The 23,443-nt window shown below is 36.5% G+C and overlaps 1 protein-coding gene across 5 annotated transcripts in view; it reads left to right on the top strand.

Moving 5' to 3' along the window:
- sfswap (splicing factor SWAP) overlaps positions 1–23,443 on the top strand; it is a 107,993-nt gene that overhangs the window by 26,816 nt on the left and 57,734 nt on the right. For 3 of the 5 annotated variants that reach the window (XM_077232812.1, XM_077232814.1, XM_077232815.1), the window contains 3 exons: positions 6,806–7,079; positions 7,169–7,342; positions 7,472–7,565. In XM_077232812.1, the coding sequence (XP_077088927.1) occupies positions 6,806–7,079; positions 7,169–7,342; positions 7,472–7,565 (542 nt within the window). Of the gene's footprint in view, positions 1–6,793; positions 7,080–7,168; positions 7,343–7,471; positions 7,566–23,443 lie in introns of all 5 variants that reach the window. The other 2 variants (XM_077232811.1, XM_077232813.1) reach the window with 1 other exon arrangement.

Raw genomic sequence — 23,443 nt, 5'->3', positions numbered from 1 at the left:
CAAAATGTCTTGTTACCAGTAAAAAGTGGCCTATACATTATTTTAAATATATCTAGTCAGTGACAGAGTGCAAGCATATTCGTCTAAAATAATTCTGTATTTTCAGCTTCAGAATCTTGAATATTTTTAGTCTGATGTCATCATTTTACGGATGTCATCATTTTACTAAAGCACTATATTAAAATATTTATCTGCTTCATATACTGTTAGTGATTTTGGTTGTTCTACTGAAAGAACAGGTTTGTCTTTAAACACAGGGTGAAAATAAATGGGCTTGACATTTACAGTGTGCTTTGACTTACAATGCACCATAAAGCTTAACACAAACTGAAACTGCAGCATGATAGAGTTCTTTTAGTCTTTTTTGGAAGTGGTCGGTAGTACTTGGCATGACTCATTCTGATGAAAAAGACGTATTTCCTCTTGAGATGAGCCTTTAATGGAAATGGACTACAATGCCAGCTCTTTAAAGACTGTGGCAAATCATTAACATCTTGAATTATTTTTAGGATGATCGATTTTCAGGGCATCCTTGAGTGAACATGGCAATGAAGCTGACCTTCCAATGCGAGCAAAGTTCATTAAATTAAGTACTAAAGCAGGCAGACTGCCCTCCTTATCTTCAGACAGTTCTAATTCAACAACTTTACAACTTTAAAGGCAGTTTTTCTTTCACCACTTGAATTGATTCTCACTACATCCTCAGATTTTTGCAGCTGTTGAGCACCATAATGGATCACAGACATGTCCGTTGTGCTTGTGATTTCAATGGCAAAACAAAGGCACTCACATTAGTCTATAAGTCTGTCAGCAATAATGTCTGCTCCTAATGAGTGAGTTTTTAAGCAGTCTGATCCACAGATGCGTGCTTTCTGTTTGCGCTGCCAAAATGAGTGCACCTGATGGTCAAAAAGCAACTTTAGAAGCAAAGCAAAAATTAATCAGTGGTAATTTGGAATAATATTGGATTTGCTTGATAAGTTGATATTGCAGCACTTGCTTGCAGTGTAGTACCCGATATGTGGCAATCGAGCAACGTCAAAACTATGACTTACTATTATAATAATCAACAGGGCACTGACACAAAAAAGAGATTTGTGCAATTTGGATAAGTATTGCTCATAATAGGGAAAGGAATTTTTTTGTTGCATTTGCTTTTGTGTAAATCTATTAAAAAGCAAATAACTGTTTTGTTTATGCAGCTGCCAACAGGACAGATGTGAAGTTGAAGTCTTGATTTACTGATAAAACAGCAGTGAATTCATTAAATACTGTTCTCAGCTTGTTTTGAATGTGCTCCTCACTAAATAAGTATTTTAATGTAAGTTCTAATAATAAGTGTCTAAGTATTATTCATAGTTTTTAATTTTTATAGTATTATTTTAGTACTACTACATAGTATTGTAGTGTTTATTACCATTTTAATTTAGCTTTTATTTTTAGACTTTCATTTTTAGATTTTTAGTTTTAGTAATTTTGTTATGTGCTTTTGTCATTTTTATTAATATTAAATATTATTATTGATTCTTAATTATTAGTAATTGTATAATTTTTTATATGTACATCTATTTTTATTTTATATTATTTTAAGTAATTTTAGTACTTAAACTTTTCTAATTTTCACTCAAATCTAAGTAAATGTTTTCATGTCAGCTCTATTTCAATTAAAATGAAGTTTTAGTTTTAGTTATGGGGATAGTTAATTAATTCTGTCATCATTTACTCACCTTCAAATTGTTCCAAACCTGTATGAGTTTTTTTCTTCTGAACACAAAAGAAGATATTTTGAAGAATGTCAGTAGCCAAACAGTTGATGTACCCCATTGACTTCCATAGTATTTTGTTTCCCTACTATCCAAGTCAATGGGGCCCACCAACTGTTTAGTTACCCTTATTCTTCAAACCCCTTCTTTTGTGTTCAGCAGAAGAACGAATTTTATTACGGTTTGGAAGAACTTGAGGTTGAGTAAATAATGACCGAATATTCATTTTTGGGTGAACTATTCCTTTAACAGTAGCGACATTGAATCAGGCATAATTATGCTTACAATTACTTGTGTAATACTATTTGGTAAAATTAAGCTGCTGCTTGTCTTCGTAATTTGGCTGGGCAGTTCCAAATGTTGAACTGATTAAAGTTTTTGTCCACCAGAGTCTCATGGCGTTTAATCTTCCATTCGCTGTTAGCTAGTTCTCTTGCTTTAACTCTCAATGTTTTAAGGTACTGTGGGGAACGAGCAATTCGCTTTTTTATTTGAAATAGAGAATTTAGCGCTCAGCTGGTGAAACACTCAAGCTGGGACTGCTGATTTGTCTCAATTAGCTTGACTGAAAGAGCACCACTGGCTTCTTGAGGGAAGTGCCACAGGATTACAGTGCCCGAAGGCGCTTCAGTGGGCCAGTTTCTCAAAAGAAAAGCTACTTTGACTGCAAATGTGTATTTTCTAGGATTAACAGCATTACAAAGAGGTTCTGTAGGCTTAACCACAGTCATCCTATAATCTTTGTCCAAATGTGAGGGTTATTTTTCCAAGGCTTTGGCCTGTATCGGAGGTTTGCTGTGTATTTATCTTTGAGGGATGTTTGGCACTAAATTAGAAGTTTGTTTTAAGATTGTTCCCTTTCTTCTCAAATCAAGTTGGAATTAGTTCCCCTGCTTGGTCTGTTTTAAACTGGTTGCTACCAAGTTCCAACCATGTGGTACGAGAAAAAGGAGAAAACTTTTTTTAAAAAAGGATTCCTTTGGTTAACTGGTGGTGGGATGTCACAAGACTCATGGAAGTGCACTCTCAGTGGGATTGAGAGATGTGCACGGCTGGCTGACCTCAAGCCTCCTTGGGAATCCTTATTTACGGCCAGCGGCCATAGCTTAGGCAGACTTCAGATTTATTACGTTACGCACACCGTTCTGCTCGTTTGTCCCAGAATGCTCTGCTCATTGCCTGTGAGTCACCCTGGCGCCACATCACACGCCGTGCCAGCTTCTCCCTCCCTATTACCTCAGTCATCTCTCTTCTGCTGAAAAGAGCAGGCTATTCTGTCCATTTCACACCGCTACAATTACACTCTCATTTCACTAGGGTTCAGTTGACCTTGTTGTTCCAAATCCATTCAGCTCGCATGATTAATGCAGTTTATTAGGTATGTTGACAGTAGGGAGGTATGTTGAAGGTAGGGAAGACCTTTGAACTGCTCAGTTACTGGACTAAGCGTCTGCCAAAACTGCAATCCCAGCAAATTACTTTGTCTGATATATAATGAGTTATGATGTGTTGTAAAATGAGTCTTTTTAGTGTTCAGAGTACCTTTCTTTGTGGTTTCACTGTAATAACCATTGTCATTGTGTCGGTGGTTAGAACTTGTCAGGTGGAACTGCATAATTAGGTTAATATAGTATTGGTATAGAACACAGTACTGACATTATTTCCTATACAGCAAAGGAATTGTTTTATGTGGGTTGTGATCGTACAGTCGAATGACTCTTCTGAGTCAGTTCTTTGAAATGAATTAAACCACTCACCAATGAGTCACAGATGAACTCACTGGTCTAAAACGGATTACTTTCTCATCGAATCAGTTGACATTTTTTTTAATGCACTCGCTCACTGTAATAATGTTTATATACAGTACTGTTCAAAATGTTTGGAGTCTGTAAGATTATTTTTTGAAAGATGTGTCTTATTTTATTAACAATACAGTAAAAACAGTAACGTTGTTTCCTAGATGAATTTTTTTCAAATGTAATGCAAACGCAAAATGCAAAAAATGTATTCCTGTGATGGCAAAGCTGAATTTTCAGCATCATTTCCCCAGTCTTCAGTCTCACATGATCCTTCAGACATCTTTCTAATATGCTGATTTGGTGCTCAAGAAACATTTATTGCCATTATAAAAGTTGAAAACGGTTGATGTTTATTTGAATTCACTTGTTAAAATCAAGTGTCAGAATCGGTTTATTCTTTGCAAATCCCATCTCATCCCGTCAGGACGTGTCCGTTAACCTCAGTATTACACTACATGCTCAGTTCAAGTTTTTGGATTATTCTGGGTTACAGCCTCTCTGAGGTGACTTGTGAGATTCAGAAAAGAATTAATTCGAGAGAACTCACTCAGACTTATTTGCCAGAGTAAGCATAATTTTGTTTGCGTTTGAGACGTGTTCTCTCAGGCATTGAGGATTATGTGTTGATTCTTCAGGCTAATCTTCCTCAAATAGCGCTCGAGTTCAATCCAGCAGCAGATGCCCGACTCTGGATCTTCCACAGCTCTCTACCTCTTTATCTCCACAGGGAGACGTCATAAACGATTAGATCCCATCATTGAAAATTAAATCTGTTAAGTTTGAGATGGAGGAATGACCTAAGAGTTATGAGATGTGTGAATTCTGCTGTGGTTTAATGGGGCAGTGATGTCATTCAGTTATATGGTTGTGATGTACTCTGATGGAAATAGGCCTCTTAAAATTATTATATAATCATCTGTGTATTATTATTTGATTTAAATGCCAATATTTGATCAACGCGTGACTTCCAGTTCCAAACACAAGTTACAATAAAAACTAATTTAAATGTTTATATATGTTAGTGTATTTATGGAAATATTATTGTAAATATAATTTTATTTGATTAATTTTTGCAAGCTCAAATTAAGTTACGACGATTTTGACCAGCGAATTTTGTCCATCATTAGAACGGCCACATCTGAGGTAGTAAATGCATTGTGTTACGTTTTCATCAAATTACGGGTTATGAAGTTCACTGTAGCTATGTGGGCACTCAGTTTTTTCTGTCATTTTGACAAAATCTCATGTTATTAAAGATGAAGTGCTACGCACAGGCTAATTAAATGGCTAGTTCACCCAAAAAAAAGTTCTGTCATCATTTACTCACCCTCATATCTTTCCAAACCCCTAAAACTTTTGTTCAACTTCGGGAAACAAATAAAGATCTTTTTGGTGAAATCTGAGATTTAATATCCCTCCATTGACAGCCTACGCAATTACCACTTTCAAGTCCCAGAAAGGTAGTACAGACATCATTAAAGTAATCCATGTGACTCCAGTGGTTTAAACTCAATTTTATGAAGCAACACGAGTGCTTTGTTTGCACAAAAACATAATTTTCCATTTAAAAAAAAACATTTAATCTTTAACATCTCCAACAACATCTGCTCTCGTCAACATGTATGCGTCGTGTTGCTCTCGTGAACACACGTTAAACTGTTTTGCTGACAGTTTGAGGATCCACTGGAGATACTAGATTTAGTCACAAGTTTAGTTAAGTAAAGGGTAACCAATAGTGAGGATTTATAATAATAAAAATGATGAAATATGGACATACCAGGTTTCCACCCGACAGTGATGACATATATTCGATATGTATAGTTCATTTTTTTTACCGTACTGTGTGCCCATCAAGGGGTTTATTTTGCAATAATGACTGGCTGACTTTGCATCATCCCACTTACTAGAGTCTTGCATATAAATGGAGATGAAATATGTTTTATAGTATTGTTTTGTAATATTGATCTTAAAGTTGTTCCATTCAATTTTATAAGTCACATCTCAAATAAAATGTTGGAAATACACTTGCCACACACATCTCTCGCTCTCTCCTTCGTTCTCTTTTCTTCTCCAAGATTCTCGTTTGATGCTCTTTCTTTTTTCTTTACCTTGGTCTTTCTGCTATTTTCTGTTTGACTCTTGTGCTCCTTTCTCCCCACACTCCCATGCACGTTCAAACATTCACAGTCAGTCATGAAGTAAATGTAGTTGTGTCCATATTCCCAGCGCCCCTCTCCCCTTCCTGTTTCAGCTCACTTTGATGTGTGGCTGCAGTCAGACAGAATGCTAAACTCACCCAACTGAGCAGGACTCTTGGTCTCTTCTAGGTCCTGAACAGCCCTGACTTCAAGAGTACTCAGGAGAGGGCGTTGCTTTAATTCCTTTATCTTTAAAATGTCTTTATTGTTTCTTTTTTAGAGTTTCGTCATTGTCAGAGTGCTGCAGGTTCATGTCTATACCTTTATGAAGTTGAAACACTACATGTTTTACAGTTACTTATTCTCATGTTGTTCTAAACCTGTATGAGGGTGAGTAAATGATGACAAATTTTTGTTCTTTGGTGAACTAAACCTTTAAGCCTCTAAAAAATGTGCACATAGCAGATATGTTCTGTATTTGCCAATTAGCACCGATTTGGTTGCGGTGTTAACAGAGCTTGAACTCGCGGCTCTGTTTGCATTGCGTTCTTATTAAACTGCTTTGTTTAATGGTTCTTTTTTGCCACCGTAACAGTTGACTGAAGGAAAGGAGCAGCGCTTGACTGTAATTAGGCTTTATTAAGTGTTTTTCAAGAACTGTATGTCTTTACATGCTTGCCATCTCAACATGAGGACAGTCTGATCCTAATTATTTGTGGTAGAGCAGAACAAACGCATGCGATTTTTCTCTTCCGCTCGCTTTTTATCTTCTACTTGAAAAAGAAATTTAATTATGTGGACAGTGATCCAAACGTAGATTATTTTAATACTTAATTTGCATCAGCAGTTCCCCCCGTGTACTTTCCTTGCCGTGTAACCAAAGCAGAAATACTATTAATGACTAATGTTTAATGTAGGGCTCGACAAATATCACCAAAATGAAGCTCCATCTTTTGAAGCTCCCCCAAGGTTTGGGGACACTTATTTTATGTGCATCATATTTAAGAAGTGTGTGTGTGTGTGTGTCTGTGTGTGTGTGTCTGTGTGTGTCTCGATGTGTGTGTGTGTGTTTGTGTTTCTGCATTTCACACAGCTAATGTGACAGCCATGTACTATGGCTACTGTATGTTGCCTGATGGTACATATTGCCTCGCACCACCGCCACCTGGGATTGACGCCAGTGCCTATTACACCTCGTTGCCCCCTGCCATGATGTCAGCTCCTCCTGCATCTTGTCCTCCTCCTCCCCCTGGCACCACACCTTTGTTGGATCCTGTAGCTGTAATCCCATCAGCCCCTGCTGCAGGTCCAGTCACGGTGTCAGCTCCTGCGTCTGCTCCGCTCTCCCATTCTGCTCCTGCCGTCCCTCCAACTTCCAGGTAAGCATCTGTTTTTGCGTTCTGTAGAGATTGGATTGAAGTATTTCAAAAATCCTATATGTGTCTTTATTTTTCTTTTCATCCATCAGTTCTCGAACCCCTCAAACCACAGTCGCCCCGACGGTGGTGGCCGCTGCCACCCCTGTTGCAGCCATCATCCCCCCGCCTCCTGACATCCAACCTGTCATTGACAAGCTAGCCGAATATGTGGCCAGAAACGGGGTGAAATTTGAGACCAGCGTGCGTGCCAAGAATGACCCACGGTAAGCATTATGCTCCTGCTTGTTAAAGTCATCCCTACAGAATCGATGGTCTCACTGCTCCTATTAAATTACTGTAATATGTAATAACTATAAACTACTCTCTCTGTGTGTGTCTTCTTCACCCTAAAGGTTTGACTTTCTGCAGTCCTGGCACCAGTACAACTCCTATTACGAGTTTAAAAAGCACTACTTCATGCAGAAAGAAGGCCTGAGTGTGCAGGAGGTAGTTTAATCTTTCTATTTAATTTCCTTTTCTTTTTTTGCACGCTAGTTTTTATCTCTTTTAAATTCATTTCTAATTACATGTAAATGTATTTGTGTAGCAGATACAGGTACATTTATCACAGGAACAGCTCCTCGTCCTGTGTGAACGACCTCTCAGTGTGAACAGTGCCTTGTATATTTTGATACTAGCAAACTGTTTTGCATGTATATGCGATGCTAATAGCACAATATGACATATTTAGCGTCTCAATAACTACTCATTTGGTTTCAGAAATTGATGTTTACCAACATAAATAATCATGTTTCGTAACCTTCAAGGTTTTTAATACTTGGTGGCTCTTTCCAAGGCCACTTCTGTGGATTGCTTATTCACCCACGTATATTTCTGTTCATTAATTTTGCACATTTTCAGGGAGAGAGACTTGATTTGACATTTGCTGACTTACATACATCAGTGGAAATATAAAAAAAAAAACTTCAGAATGCAAAAATGCAGTACATGGATTTGAATGAAATGTATGAAATTTCAGAGAAATGTAGTGTTTTATCAACTGTTTCAAGACGGTAACTTTTGTGAGTGATGGTTTCTTGTGTACCAGTAGGATAAAACGATTGTAATATAGATGCAAAGCCCAAAATATAATTTTTCTAGAAAAACCCCAGCTTAATGCAGATGAATTATAAGTCAGTGCAGTAGATTAGCGCCTTATGGTGGTCCTCTTTAGTAGTGTAGAAACAGTGCGATACAGTACTATAATACAATTCAGTTTAATGGTTATTCAATAAGGCAGTTCAGGACAGTGTAAAGGGTGTACTATAAGGGCAAATTTTTTATTTTTTTTATTCTTTTAGCTGACGCTTTAATCCAAAGCGACTTACAATTGCTATATATGTCAGAGGTCGCACGCCTCTGGAGCAACTAGGGGTTAAGTGTCTTGCTCAGGGACACATTGGTGTCTCACAGTGGATTTGAACCCGGGTCTCTCACACCAAAGGCATGTGTCTTATCCACTGCGCCATCACCACCCCAATTAGTAAACAATAGAGGGTTTCATGCAGTCAATAAAGAAACAGTTTACTTTGATCCTTGCTCTAGTTTAACACAGTATACTGTGGAAGGAGACAGAGCAGCTGTTTTTCAGAGCTTTTTTTTTTTGATATATTAGAGGTTGCTAATAATTCGTTGAAAAGCATTCTTTTAGCTGAATCGGTTTCATTTGACTTGATTTTCTAGAATCATTGTCAATTATCATTAAACAATAGGTAAACCTCCTACAATAGGTTTACATGCATCCAATTCCAAGGTAAAAAAACCCACACCTTACCACGAGTCTACTCTGCTCTGATTGGTCAGACGGCCCTGTCTTTTGTGATTGGTCTAGTGCATGTTGGAAACAAAATTTCAGCTTCTGAGGTTTCCTCATCGCTTGATACACCTTGATACAAACAGTGGTGTCAGTTTTTCCGTGTCAATTCCAGCGCGAGTCCTCAGCCTTTTGAAGTGCATGCAAATTAGATTCACAGTATTGAAAACAGCGTCTTCCCGACAACACGAACCAAACTCTTCCAGGCCTCAGCTACAGCAACTGTGTTTGAGGACAGGTCAAAGTAGACGTCATTCGCAAAGACCCATGTAGATCATAGGCTGGCATTATGCAAATTTGTTACATTGTTATAAAGGTATGTAAGTGGAAGTAAGACTGGAATTGTAATTCAGCAGTTCAGAATTGATTCTTTGAATTGAAGACGACAATAACTTTTTTGTCATGTGCTTTGATCTGTAAAACTTTGCCGACATTTAACCTTCACAAACAGTTATATTACACACTGCATGAAAGGTAATATTCGAAAAAGCATAATGTGGCACTTTAAATTTAATGATTAGTTGTCCATTTTAACAAGAATTTAAATAAAAATACTTAAGAATGTATTAATATTTTCCAAATATTGCATAATGTTTTCAGAAAGTGTTTTACTATGAACGTTTAATTTAATAATATTTTTTACCGTTAATAATTGTTTAAAGCTAATAAAACTTAATAAGCTTAATCAGTTAAAAATTGAATTAATAATTTATTATTCATTAAAGCTAAAGTGTGTAGTTATTTCAATATTAAAATAGTCTCTCCTATCCCTGTATCCGTGTAATTTAACTTAATTTTCAAAAATGCTAGATAAACAATGATTAGTTGTCCATTTTAAAGTAGAATTTAAACAAAAAATACTTACGAATTTATTATAATTTTCCTCATAATTCATTACTTTTTATGTTTAATTATGTTTGTCCAGTAAAACATGAAGCTTAATCAGTTAACTTATTAACATTGAAGCACTCATTGATTTATCATTAAAACTATAATGTTAATCTCTCCTATCCCTGTTTCATGTGCAGAGACTACCAACTAAACTATACTCTCAATCAGTGGTATTATTTTGGGCCAGGAGTCCAGGACTATTTGTTTGATTTTTTTTTTTTTTTTTTTTTTTACCAAATTATTTTTGCAAATCCATTTGCTGCAGAAATTACACACTTCAGCTGTGTGTCTTCAGGTAAATCCAAGATTATTAGCGAATGTTCTCAGTCTGTGAACAGCAAATGACGCCAGTTTTGACTGCTGACGGCCAGATAATGACATCTTGACATGTTTACCAGTCAATTAGTTATTCATTTTTTGGGCATATTTTGTTTTCTCTTTTATTTGTTGTCATGTGTATTTTGCCTCTTAATGGTGTGTGCGATGCTGTAAATCCATTATGCCAAGACTACTTGTTGTTTTCCCTGTCATTACTGATAATTAACTCACTGGTCATTCTTAATGCATCGAGAGGCAAGATAGACTTAACTGTGCAGCTGCGCATTATTGAATATAAAGAATGTTCCAGTGAATTGAATTAGAATAAGAGGGTTTTTATGGATACATCTGCCTGTAAGTGCTCAGAGTGGCCTTTCTGTAATTCTCCCACGCATGGCACTGACTAATACAAATTTTGAAAGCAAGTGATGGACTGGCATAATGTGTATTGTAGAAGGATGGCGGGATTCTTCATGGTTTTGAATGGAAGGCATGCATGCTTTAAGCGATTGTTGACCTCTGGTCTCCATAAATGAATCTTAGGCCAATGTTCCCATTATTCGCTTTAAATTGATATTACGTTTGTGCTGTTTAACATTGAAGTGAAATAATTTCCAATATATCTCCTAAAAATAATAGTCTGTTTTCAGTTGTATTAATAGGGATTTGTTTACAGTTTGGTTCAGAAGCGCTTGTGCTCGGTAGCTCAAACAGTAGAGCATGACTGAGGTTTTGATTCCCAGGGAATGCATGGAACTACTGAAAAGTAGACCTTGAATCCAGTGTTAGTTGCTTTAGATAAAACAATCTGCCAAATGCATAAATGTAAGGAGCACAATCAAATGTTTTAAAGACCATAATGTTAATGTGTTCATCTGAATATTAGTTACATGTTACAAACTGGCACTGAGGTTGTGTAGTTTCTGCTCCATATGTGAGTAACATTAGTTTTGCTGTTTCACAGATCCAAAATATGCTGTTGTTATAATGTAAGCTATAAAAACAGGACAGTTTTGAGTGTCATTGTTTGTCTGGAGCTGGTGTGCTGCTGGTTACAATGAATGAACTCTTGCTTGCATATACTCTTGTGTACTGTATGTTCATTTTCTGTTCTTCCTTGTCATTCATCATCTTCGTTTTATTTTTCACAAAGCATTATTTTGCTTCACTTTAGCTATGATAAAGAGATATCCACTCTTGCATTGCGAGCTCTTGCATTGCGAGCCCTTGTATTTTGTTGGTGGAACAAAGAAGGGAGGGGTGTGTTTGTTTGGGTTGATTTCAGATATCAACAGTGTTTCTTAGAATACGCTTACTGTACCTCTAAGTATGTGCTAATCATCTGGCGATTTAAGGAATCATTTTATTGCAAAGGCGTCGTGCATGAATATTTATTAAGTTACTTAACTGGACTCCCATGGATGGTTGCCAAGCAACTTCTGCATGATCTAATTAATATTCGCTATACCCTGAATTCATTGGGCGTACATGCATAACAAGGTTATTTGTTTAGAAACAGCTAGATGAAGCTTGACACAATGGATGGAATGTAAGACGTACTTGCATATACTATATATTAGCAAACTTTTACATGCTGTCTGTTTATTAGGTGGAATGTAACAAAAACAGCCAATCACATTGTGGAAGTAATTTGCATAGTTTAAGGTGTTTTTATTCTGATGGTTTTATACAAATTCATTTTAAGTATTGATTTGTTTTCATATGTCACTCACAAGTTTACACACATTGAGTTGAGTCGGTAGCTGCTGATTTTCCACAGTGTGTGATCATGACTGAAGATCCTCCTTCCCTTAATGAGACCGTCGGCTGCGAGCTTTGGCTGCGTGTCTCTGTCGGTATGCGTTTAGGTCAGAAATGTGAGGATCAGGCTCTGATGTGTGGTTTTGTGTGTGATGCACTGCTTTCATCCAAGGCTAAACAGAGACTACGGGAGCTCAGATGAAATCAAATCCTTATTCGGCTGCCATGTCATAGTCATCTCTGCTAATTTGGACTGTTTGATACAATCTGTGTTTTTGCACTTTTCATTCTTGCTAGGGATTTAAATGGAACATGATCATTTAATATGATTAATTATTAAGTAACAGATTTTAAAAAATCACTATTAATCAAACCCCCTGATCCATACTTAAATTGTGATTATTTTATTTTTTTCCACCGTTGGTGCAATTAAAGCCTGATTTAATATGATTAATTAATCAGGGGTATGTAATTAATTAAATTTTTTTTAAATTAGATTGATAGCCCTTATTCTAACCAGGTTTCAAACCAGTTTTATTGGTTGCCTATTAGGGCTGCACGATATCCACGACATAGCGATATTTAGTTTTTCTCCGATATATATATATTGCGATATGAAAACAGTTTCACCAGATGGATAGCTGTAGGAGAGTTACAAATTACAAGCATAGATGAATACAAATGAAATAAACAGTGCTTCAGTTTATGTTTATGTCTATGTTTTTTAGGTAATTCTAACAGTATTTAGGTACAGAAATGATCAAATAATATAAGTTAATAATTCATTTAATAATATAAGTTAATAATATAAATTAATAGTAATATAAAGAAAATCAAATGTAAAATAAGACTGCATAGTCTTCACCGTATTACTTAAATTTAAATTAAATTTAAGCTACAGAAGTGATTTTAAGAGCCAAAGTACGGATCCAGTATAATGATACGCATCCATTTTCTTTCTCAATTGTTCACGTTTACGTAAGCCATAAGCGACTGTTTATTACGAGGATACTCGCCGAGATTTTGACACAGCTTTGCATGTGTGTGTCTAGTCAAGCACAAATAGATGGTAAAATAATGGAATTTGGTGTTCGCGTTCTGTCTGCATGGCTCTGTGCGCACAGAAAACAGCACGCGAGTTCTGAATTGAGTTCTCTTTCGCATTTTCTTTGACTTGAATGGTTTAAAATCGCTTGGATGTTTAAACTGATTGGACCTAAACACCGGCAAATGATAGACTTTCACTCTATGATGGTTAAACCTTGCTATTAATCCGTGAATCATGTGCGTTTCAAACCTGGTGCCTTGTCCGTATGGATCGCATATCAACTACGAATCCCTATATTCGACATCACGTTCTGGGATGTCACAATCGCAGATGTGCACATCGCGATATTGATGTTAAAACGATGTATGTTTAGCCGTAGGGGCTGTTTTACATATAGTTGGAAAAAATGTTTTATATTGTCTTGAATTGTTTCCTGTAGAGTTAGCATAGCTGGTACACTCTTAAATATGAGTATTCTTTTTGTGATCAGTTCTTAATAGAACAATTTTTTTCTTAGTGTGAACAATATTGTGAATAACAAACAGAAGTTTTTTTTTTCCACTATAAATAAACTTTTATGCAATGGAAAGTTTCCATGTATGCTAAAGGTTATTTATGCCCAAAATAAGCTTTTTTTTCAAGAGTGTACTAACACTGCGTCAGAAGACATTTTAGATCTACAGCCTACATCTTTCAAATATAGATTTAGGAGGTAATAAGAAATGAAAGAAAATGGGAGCTTATAACATTGAAGACAACAGAGGAAGAAAGTGTTTTGGTGGGAAAATTAGTTGAAATGTTCCATTGTCGCAATCAACTCAACAATGCCGTGTTCACAGCAGGATCTGTTGTTATTTGCTAGCCCTGCCTGTAATATCGTCTCCAGAGACAGAGCTAGGCTACGGCTTTAGCTAATTTCCTCACTTTTTCTTCACTTTTTGTATTGTAAGCTGTGCAATTTTTTTTTTATTCATTTTGAATATCTTCCACTCTTAATTGTACTTCCAGCTGGGTGGCAATCAATCCAGCTGCCGCATGTGCTGAACGCTTCCCAAACTCTTAAAGCTTTGGCTTTGCTTTGGGTGCATAAAATTCACCATGCATTCCCCAAATTTACTGGGTAGATCAAGTTATATACAGTGGCCCCATGAAGTATTTGGACTCTTTTGGATGCTAAAATGGATATTCACTCAAAAATGAAAGTTTTGTCATCATTTAATCACTCTCATGTCGTTCCAAACCAGTATGACCTATTTCTTCTTTGGAATACAGAATATTATGAAAAATGTCGTCTTTTTTTGTCCATGCAATCAAAGTAAATGTGGCTCAGTGTTGTTTGGACCCAAACATTCTTCAAAATCTCTCCTGTCATTCACAAAAAAAGTTTTATACAAGTTTTTAACAACAAATGGGTGAGTAAATGATGACAGTTTTCTTTTTTGGCTTAACTATCCCTTTAAATCACTCTTAAAATGATCAACTAAGTATTAACTCAAGTGGCATAAGCAAACAAATAGTGCTAGAGATCTTCTGAACTACACTTTTCTTTCTCTTGACTTGATATGTTTATTTATGTAATGTAATGGCAGCAAAATACAGTTTCATGCCTCTGTAATTTTTATGGACAGTACATTTTCTCAAATCGAGGCTCTCACTGCTCTTTAATTCAAGTCAGTTTGGAGGATTTTTATTTGCACGGTCAGGATAGAAATCCGGAGGTTCAGAGGAAGGACAGAGGAACCCCCAAGCCTGTGAATATCAATTTATTCTTGTAACATTTTTGTATGAGTACCTCAAGGACACCATCCCACAACCAATTGCTTTGAGCATCACACTACACGATGGTAGTTTATTTGGAAAGTCATATTTCACTAACACCCGATGCCTCATTAAAACCCTACCAAATGCCAGAAAGCCTTTTTTCTTCTTATGGGTGAATAAAAGTTTTATCATATAAAAAAAATGGCAGAGTAGCACAAAGAATTACAAACACAAAATTGTATCCAAACGCACGCAAAGGAGAACCACAATCTGATATGTAATCTTACATTTTTTGCATTACATAAAGTTCCTTTTTTCCTTCTCACTAATTCACGATCCTCAGAGGACGTTTGGCGTGATTCGCTAAGTTCAGATTTCTTCATCTCAGCAAAGTCTGACTGTTCTAAGTTAGCTATATTTAACCACATTTCACGTGTTTTTCCCTCTTCGTTTGTTTATTATATATATATATATATATATATATATATATATATATATATGAGGGAACTTGTGCTGTATAAAGCTTTTACAAGGCAGAATTGTGTCTGGAGACTCTCAGAGACTGCTGTGGATTGAATTTGAGAGGATAATGTATTATCCTGGATGGTTCAGGTGCTTTGAATTATTTTTAAGGTCAGGTAAGAAGTTTGACCTTAAAGCTGGAAGGTTCTGAAAGTCCCTATTCTTGTAATTGCGACCCAGTCTCGTATTTAAAACCGTCTGCTTTAGCCATCATCACAATTCTTGAAGTGTTCTCTTTGAAGAACATGTATTCTTGTTTAATAATGTCTTTTAAAACATGGTAATGGTTGTCTCAGGGTCCATTGTCCTTTTTTATTTCTCCTCATCAGACCTTTCTCAGACAAGATTTACATGTCAGTTCCATTAAAACAAGTCTATATGGCAGTAAACTGTGTCTGGTGAGTTCCAGATCAATGATAGCATAAAGTTGTTGTTTTTCTAGTATAATTTAATGGTTATTAAGTTAATTTGAATGAAATCGACTAAGTTTTGTTCTTGTGTGGAATTCTAGGAACCTTATGGCTCGTTTCCACTGAGCAGTACGGTACGGTACAGTATGGTTCGGTTCGGGTCGGGTCAGTAAACCATGATCCGGCTAGTGTTTCCACCGCCAACAGTACCCTACTTGATAAGCGTGGTGTTTGCCGGAAAGAAGCGGTCAACGTCATTTTCGCGCGAAGAAGAAAGCGACAAAGTAAACACCAATGGATGGCATACAGCAGATCTTGTCCTTGCTTCTCGGCATGTTTGTCACAAGAAGACAAGCGCCGACATTAGGCATTTCTCAATACCAAGTATGTAAAGTTCTCAGCAGAAGGACTCCTGAGGACGCGAGTCCGGTAATTCTCCAAATGGAACAGCGTATTCGTGAAAGCGTCACTCAGCTCGCTCTGCATGTACATTTTAGGCAACAATAAAACGAAATATGTTATAAAACACCACTCTGCCTCTTTTCGTTTTCATTTAAATAAATTTTAAACATTATAGGCACACAAATGTGGTTCAGGCAATGTATAGACCTGATGACATTATTCACAGCATGTTTAACGGTAGCCTATAACAAAACGAAATATAAAACACAACCCCGCATTTCGTTTAAATTAAAAAAAATATTAAACATATTCCAGGCAATATGTGCATTTGTACAAATGTTGCAATAAACAACATTACAGTGATAATCTTGTAATAAAAAATGACAAAACTCAACCCTATCTCTTTTTGTTAAATTTCAGTTTTATCAATAATAGCCATTATAAAAGTATAAGTAAAAGGTAACGTTACAAGAAGCTATGCAATAAGAAATAAAGCAAACAATTCAGTCAAACATACAAATTCAGCGCTAGTCTAACGTTAACGTTACAACGGAAAAGTTATAGCCTAAATATATGAAACTTCACTTAGCCCTCAGCCAAAACGATTGGCCAGGGAATGAATTATCGATTCACGAGACCAAAGAACACCCGTTAGATATACACAAGACGAATTACCACTACAGAGTCAGCGGCAAACGTCAGAACGACTAGCCGAGGAAAGGCTGTTCCAGGCGGGGAACATGAGCGCCGGGCGCCCGGTGATCGCCTGGAATGGATCAAATTATCATAAATCCTTATAAATAAACCGCAGATTTGAGCTTTAAACAACTACATTCTCGCCTCAAAAACTCTTAAAACCGCATTTCGTGAAAGAATAACCGTAGTATTATATTCCAACTGTATATTAAAAATGGCGCTTCTTATGTTGTCATTCCCCTTATAGCACGCGCAAGTGATGATACTCTGTCAACCAATCAGCGTTCTGCAGTGAGTCTAGCTCCACCCTTTAGTACCGTTCCACTGTGCTAGGTACCCCAACGGAAGGGTACCCAAAAAGTGGTACGGTACGGTTCGGCTTTTTGGTACCATTCACAACTTTTGACAGTGGAAACGCAAATAATTGCGTACCGTACCGAACTGTACCGTACCGTACCGCTCAGTGGAAACGAGCCATTAGTGGGATTTAAATTTTTGCTTGCTTTGGTGAGGTCCTTGTTAATATTTCCCTGTGTAATAATAAGGCGTTTGGCTGGTCCCTCAACTGCATAAATCATCGATAACGTTTTTGTTCTGCAGCCTTTGAGTTTCACCATGAGACATAAATGCTGCACCGCCAGCGGTTCCAACTCTGAGGTTTTGGCACGCTCTCATGTTTAAATAAAATGGTCGGCCTTTTAGCTGCTTTTAATGAGAAGTGGAAACATTTCCCTGCAGTTCCAGACCTCTGTGTAACTGAGCTTTAATTTGTTGCATGCAATAGCAAGGTCTGGTTTGATATTTTATTTGTGTCATAAAAGTGCGTATCTATGCCATCATCAAGTATATATATAAATCCATTTTATTTTCCTTTTCCCCAAAAACATGTTATTAAAAATTTGATCAAAATGTTCTTCTTTTTTCTCCACTACACTACATTTCCACCCTCTACTCTGAGCGACTATTTTATAAATTAGAAGGATTTCTGAACTACACAGAGTTTTCTTCTGCAACAGAGCATATCTTTTTCTCATTACACTGCTCTCTAGAGCAGGGGTTCCCAATTCCAGTCCTCGCACCCGCTCTGCACAGTTTGTATTGCTGCACCCCACATCGCATACTATCTGTCCTAAATAGTATTTGCAATTAGAATTAGTTTGTCCCAAATTGTAGTATGTTGAAAGTAGTATATGAGTATTCCAAAGATACCCAGTTGGAATCCGAAGTGAAAATCTATATTTCATGTTCTTTTTATTTATTTATTTGGTTATATTATTTATTTATAATATCCATGTAATCATGAACAAGAATAATGAACTGCCATTATCACAAAATAAACTTCAGTGTCTTACTAGACCGCTCCACTCAACCCTGTTGAGGTTTGACAGCACTACTCTTAACATATAATCGTTTTAAATACTTTTTTTTTTATAAATATACAAACGTTTTTAATTTTTCCGCTCTTCTCGCTTTCTCCCAGCTCTTGCCTCTACCAATATTTCATGTTTTTTTCTTAGACTTCGAAAATGAAAGCTCTACGTTTTTAGAAGTGTTTAGTTGATCTACCCTCTGGCATGGTTTCGGCATTCCCTTTCATATCCAGCAGACCGCTTTAAAAGCATGAAAAGTGAAAGACAGGAATTATCTTTGTTGTGGCTTTTGAGAGCCATAGTAAGGGTACATATTTCAAAATATCTACCCAATATATCATGCTGAATATTGCATTAATATAAAAATCTTTTTGAATTAGACTTTTTTTAAATTTAATCAAAAGAATATATTTTGAGGTTTAGGGGTGTTACTAAGACCTGGAGGAGTTTAAAAGGTGGTGGCTGTAATAATCTTTTCATGTTTCATTTTGGCGGATGATATGTGCTACTCATGTCAGTGACTTTGAGAAGTGCCTCTGAGCACCAGTATCTCAGCTACGACAGCAACGCTTAAAGGCTGTCTGCACATTTTTAGCAGCAAGCCATGTTACAGCCCCCTCTAGGGCACTTTTTCCACGGCTAAATCATTTTTGATCCTGAGTCCCTCTCTTTTTTATGTACTTCCACGGCTACTGCTTCCCTTTGGTTTTTGGTGACTTAAATTGGAGAGACAATACTTGAAGAAGTGAATAAAATCCACAGGCTCTTGAATACAGACTACAGACGTTATGAGGAGGAGGAGGAGACTGACCGCTCGTAGAAGGATGTCGTTCTTTTTTATTTCATTTTTTTATAAAAAGGAAGGTATTCCTTCAATGAAAAAGGCCAATTAACTTAGGAATATCCTGGTCTATTTGCTTAAGAATGCAAGTGGATTAGCTAGTCTATACTCATATATTGAATTATTTTAGCTAAATAATTTAATTTTAATATCATAGTTGTCAGATTTAATTGGTTATTTGGCATGTTTTATAATATTACAATATTACAATTTAAAATAACAGTTTTCTGTTTTAATGTATTTAAAATTGTAATTTATTCCTGTGATGACAAAGATGAATTTCTGGCAGCCATTACTCCAGTGTCACATGATCCTTAAGAAATCATTTTAGTATGCACACTATAAACCGTGCATATTAAATAGACAAACACTAACACGGTAGCATAAACGAGGGTCCCTACCTTCAAACGGCGTTCATGATTCGACTGGTCAAGACAGTTTTCCAAAGATGGCTCCTGCTTGTATATGCGAAGTGTACTGTCTTTATAAAGTATCTTCTTATTAAACTGTCTGTACACCTGCAAAGTTCTCAATGCTTTGGTCTGCAGGTAGGACCCTTGTTTATGCTACCGTGTTAGTGTGGGGCTATTTTGAGCCTGGTTAGTGGTATTAACTAGCGATTTTTATTTTTACTTATTCGATGCCCCATACACTAGCGTTATAAGCTAATCTGTGGTTAAACTAAAACTAACGTTAAAACTGGGTACATTCGATTATCATGAAAACGCATCTCAGAGAACAATCAACTCGGTACCCATGTGTTATTTAGCCCTAGGTTAATTTTTGGCCGGAATTGTCCTTTAAGGACCAACCGAGGTGCCTGGGTATCTGCTCTGTCAAACCCCCAAACTCCCGTATCCTATCTCATGCCTACTTTAAAAGCACAGTCTGTAATTACAGCATCTGGTTGGCCATTAGCGACGTTGTAAGAACAAACGAACAAACAGCAGCTCTTCCTGTTCACTTTTGTGGTGATTAAGCAGGCATATTTGAAAACACAAACCTCTGTTTTAAGCATATGAGCTGAGTCTTTGACTGCCTGCTTCATCAATTATAGATGATATGTGTAATTAGAGTCTCTCCGTCAATCCTAGCATTTTGTACGCAGTAACCTCGTTTATTATGTCTCTTTTATTTGTTAAATAAACGATCCAGTGTATTTAATCAAAGTCTTGGTGATTACAGTCTTACAGTATGAACATTCCATTATTTCAAAAGAAAGTTATTTCATCTCATCTCTCAGTTTGTGAAAAAATATAAATGGGTCACAATGAACAACTAGCTTTTTAAAAACTTTATACTTATGTAAATGCTTAAATACTTTTTTACAGCATTTGTTAATCTAGGTTAATGTTAATTCTTAAACACACTATTGTTCATTATTAATCATGTTTATTCATAAAACATTGTTGAATTTTAATTTATTCAACTTGTGCTTTACATTGATATTAAAATTGGTTGAAAATGCTATAAAAATAGTTTCTTGTTAGTTTCCTTATACACAATGAATTCACTAATGTTAACAAGTTGACCCTTATTAAAGTTTTTTTTTTGTATATTTTCATTTGTAGTTATTTTTATGAGGAAAGACATTGCTAAAATGCCTGTTAAAGTACACATTGTTTCTAGTTTATCCACAGTACCTTAAATATTATGTATTAACATGAGAGCAGTGAAAGGGCTAACCTTAGCTGTGCATATCCAGTCTTTCAACTTTGTTTTGACCATCCTTATACAACTGTAGTCACTTTATCAAACTTTAATAATTGCCTTAATCTCAATCAAACTTTTTATAAAAAAATCACCTGTCAAGTTTTGTGTAGTTAATTATGCTGATTTTACGGAAGTTTATTTTGTGGCTTAAATAAATTGCATATTACTCAGAGAATGACATGTTTGGCTTGTCAAAATGTGAAATTCATTGAGATTGAGAAATTCATTGACTTTGAGAAGTGCCTCTGAGCACCAGTATCTCAGCTACGACAGCAACGCTTAAAGGCTGTCTGCACATTTTTAGCAGCAGGCCATGTTACAGCCCCCTCTAGGGCACTTTTTCCACGGCTAAATCATTTTTGATCCTGAGTCCCTCTCTTTATTATGTACATCCAAGGCTACTGCCTTTGGTTTTTGGTGACTTAAATTGGAGTATAAAAATAAAAATATTTTATTTAAACCCATGGAAATGCTGATCTTTGGTGTAAATAATAGTGAAAATCACTTTTAAAACTGTTGTTCCATTAATTACCCCTAAGCAGATTTCGACTAGAAGGGTTTTAGCAAAAATATGAGCTTAACGAGCAAAGAAAGCCCGCTTAACAGGCCAGACTGCCTACAGTCTGGCCAGTACAGCTCCATTGAAAATGCATGTAGACATGTTTTTAGTTTGTTTTTACATACAAATTGAGATATATCTTTCTCTTCCTATCTATTTCTCATTCTCTCACTTATCTCTCACTCTCTTCAGTCACTAGCCATCCTTTTAACTGTCATCCTCAACATATCAACACCCATTAGTATAGCCTAATTAGCTCTGTGCTTGCAGCTCAGAAGCCATTGGTCTTGATTTGCGTCTGTTTTTCTTTGCTCGGTCTACAGTACTTCAGCTCACCTTTGAAGAGGTGAAACACCAGTCACCCTGCTTTCTTTGTTTGCTTCCTTTCATTGTGTTTTCCTCTGGGGAAATGAACCTGGAAATGCTCCTCTCCTCCCTCAACTCACCCTGCGGGCTCTTTTTATTCCAATTTGTTTTGTGTCCTTTTTTTATCCAGTGTTGTATTAGTGCCTTGCTGTGTCATGTCGGCAGTGGATTCGTCAGATAACCCAGCCGTCCTCGGGCCACTGCATTGATGGCTTTATTAGTGGAAATAATGAAACTGTTAACAAGACCTCCAGCAGCTCATTTAGACTGATTAACTAAAGGTAGAGGGGCAGCATCTCTAAAAGAGTCACCAGTTTCTTTAAAGCAGAATATTACTGTTGATGTTCTTCTCGGTCTCTTGCTTTGTTGTCTTCCTCTATCTGGAGAGCACTTTGGTTCTACTTTTGACTTTTCAAAGAAGAAACCTACTTTTGTTGTCTAAAAACTCTGTTTTTGTTTCACTTTCTGCATTCTCTGCCACCTGAACTTTTCGTGAATCTTTACAAGTTGTTACGAAAGCAGTTTTGCCACTGCTAAGAAAAAGTCTGTAAACATTGTACTTGCAGTAAGAAATTTTGGAGTTTTCTGTCTGTTTGATGGTAAAGTTCAGTTCAGTTTGCATGAAAGTTACTTTCTGAATTAGGATGTGAGAAACCGCACTGAGAAAGTCAGAGAAAGATGCGTCTTAGAAAACATTCTGGTTTAATTTACTCAATGATGCTCATCTCTGCAGAAAATGCCTTAGGTGAGCAGCTTATATTCTTTTCAAAGGCACATTTTCTTACAACATGTAACTTTTACTTTATTGGGAAAGTTAAACAATCAAATTGCATGTCATCCTTCAACTCATTTTTTTTTTTTTTGGTTCAGATTTTTTATTCAACATAGCATATGTAGGTTTCAGTCCTGTACCAAATAGACAAAAATATATATATCCCTTTTTTTATTCCTTCTCCTCCCAAGTTGTTACTTAGCAACTGAGCTAAACAGCTGTCGCTAGTTTTCATGGTGGAACTGTGTTGATGGCACAACCGCACCGCTGTTTGGAACCAATTAATACAATGTGATGTCAGGGGATTGGGGCGGAAATGTGAACTCGGAAATCTGAAATTATTCTGAGATTTAGTACGTTGTGTGACGAGAGGAATTTTGTTAGTGAATAGTCTAAATTTACAAGATCAACTTGAGAGTGTATTTAATTGTGTATATCATATTTTCTTAGAGATGATGTCGGAGTTATATTTCATATAGCATCAGAATCTCTTTGCAATTCTTCATGAGAGACACCTGCCATTTTACTCTGAATTACAGCATTTTACTCTTCCATAGGCACATTGCTCATCCGTGGTTTACTATTGTAGAGCTACTTCCACATGCCATGGTCCATCAGCATGCATTTCTTCTGCTGACTTTACCCATAAACCGAATTAAGGGATTATTGCCTTTTTATGAGAGAATGAAGACATTCAGTAGGGCACCATCTCTACAGGGGAGGACGTGTTTAAGAAAATCTAGGAAATGTCGCTCAGAGGGGGAGACTATACAACAGCCCTTGATTTGTTATTAATGTTCATTTGATATTAATTTGGTGATGTAAGTTGATAACAGAGGTATCTACCGAAGGATTCTCTGGAAACCTCGGCACACTGAAGTTTACGTTTTTCGAGCAGATCAAACAAGCGGAAACAAATACACTGCTCAGGAGAGTGCTTGTAATTCAGAGCAGTTTTTTCCTCTAGGTAGGAGTAGTGATGGGAATTTTAAGAAATTGAATGATTTTGCTTTCAATTCCACTTAACGTTAATGGCTCCACTAACAAATCTTTTTTTGCCTTTTGAAGAACCATGTCATAAT

Source organism: Siphateles boraxobius, unplaced genomic scaffold (assembly GCF_051911475.1).
Source record: "Siphateles boraxobius isolate OS27281-9 unplaced genomic scaffold, OSU_SipBor_1 18, whole genome shotgun sequence".
Taxonomy (NCBI): domain Eukaryota; kingdom Metazoa; phylum Chordata; class Actinopteri; order Cypriniformes; family Leuciscidae; genus Siphateles; species Siphateles boraxobius.
The sequence above is the reverse complement of the archived record's forward strand: the minus strand, read 5'-3'. Positions and strand labels throughout refer to the sequence as shown.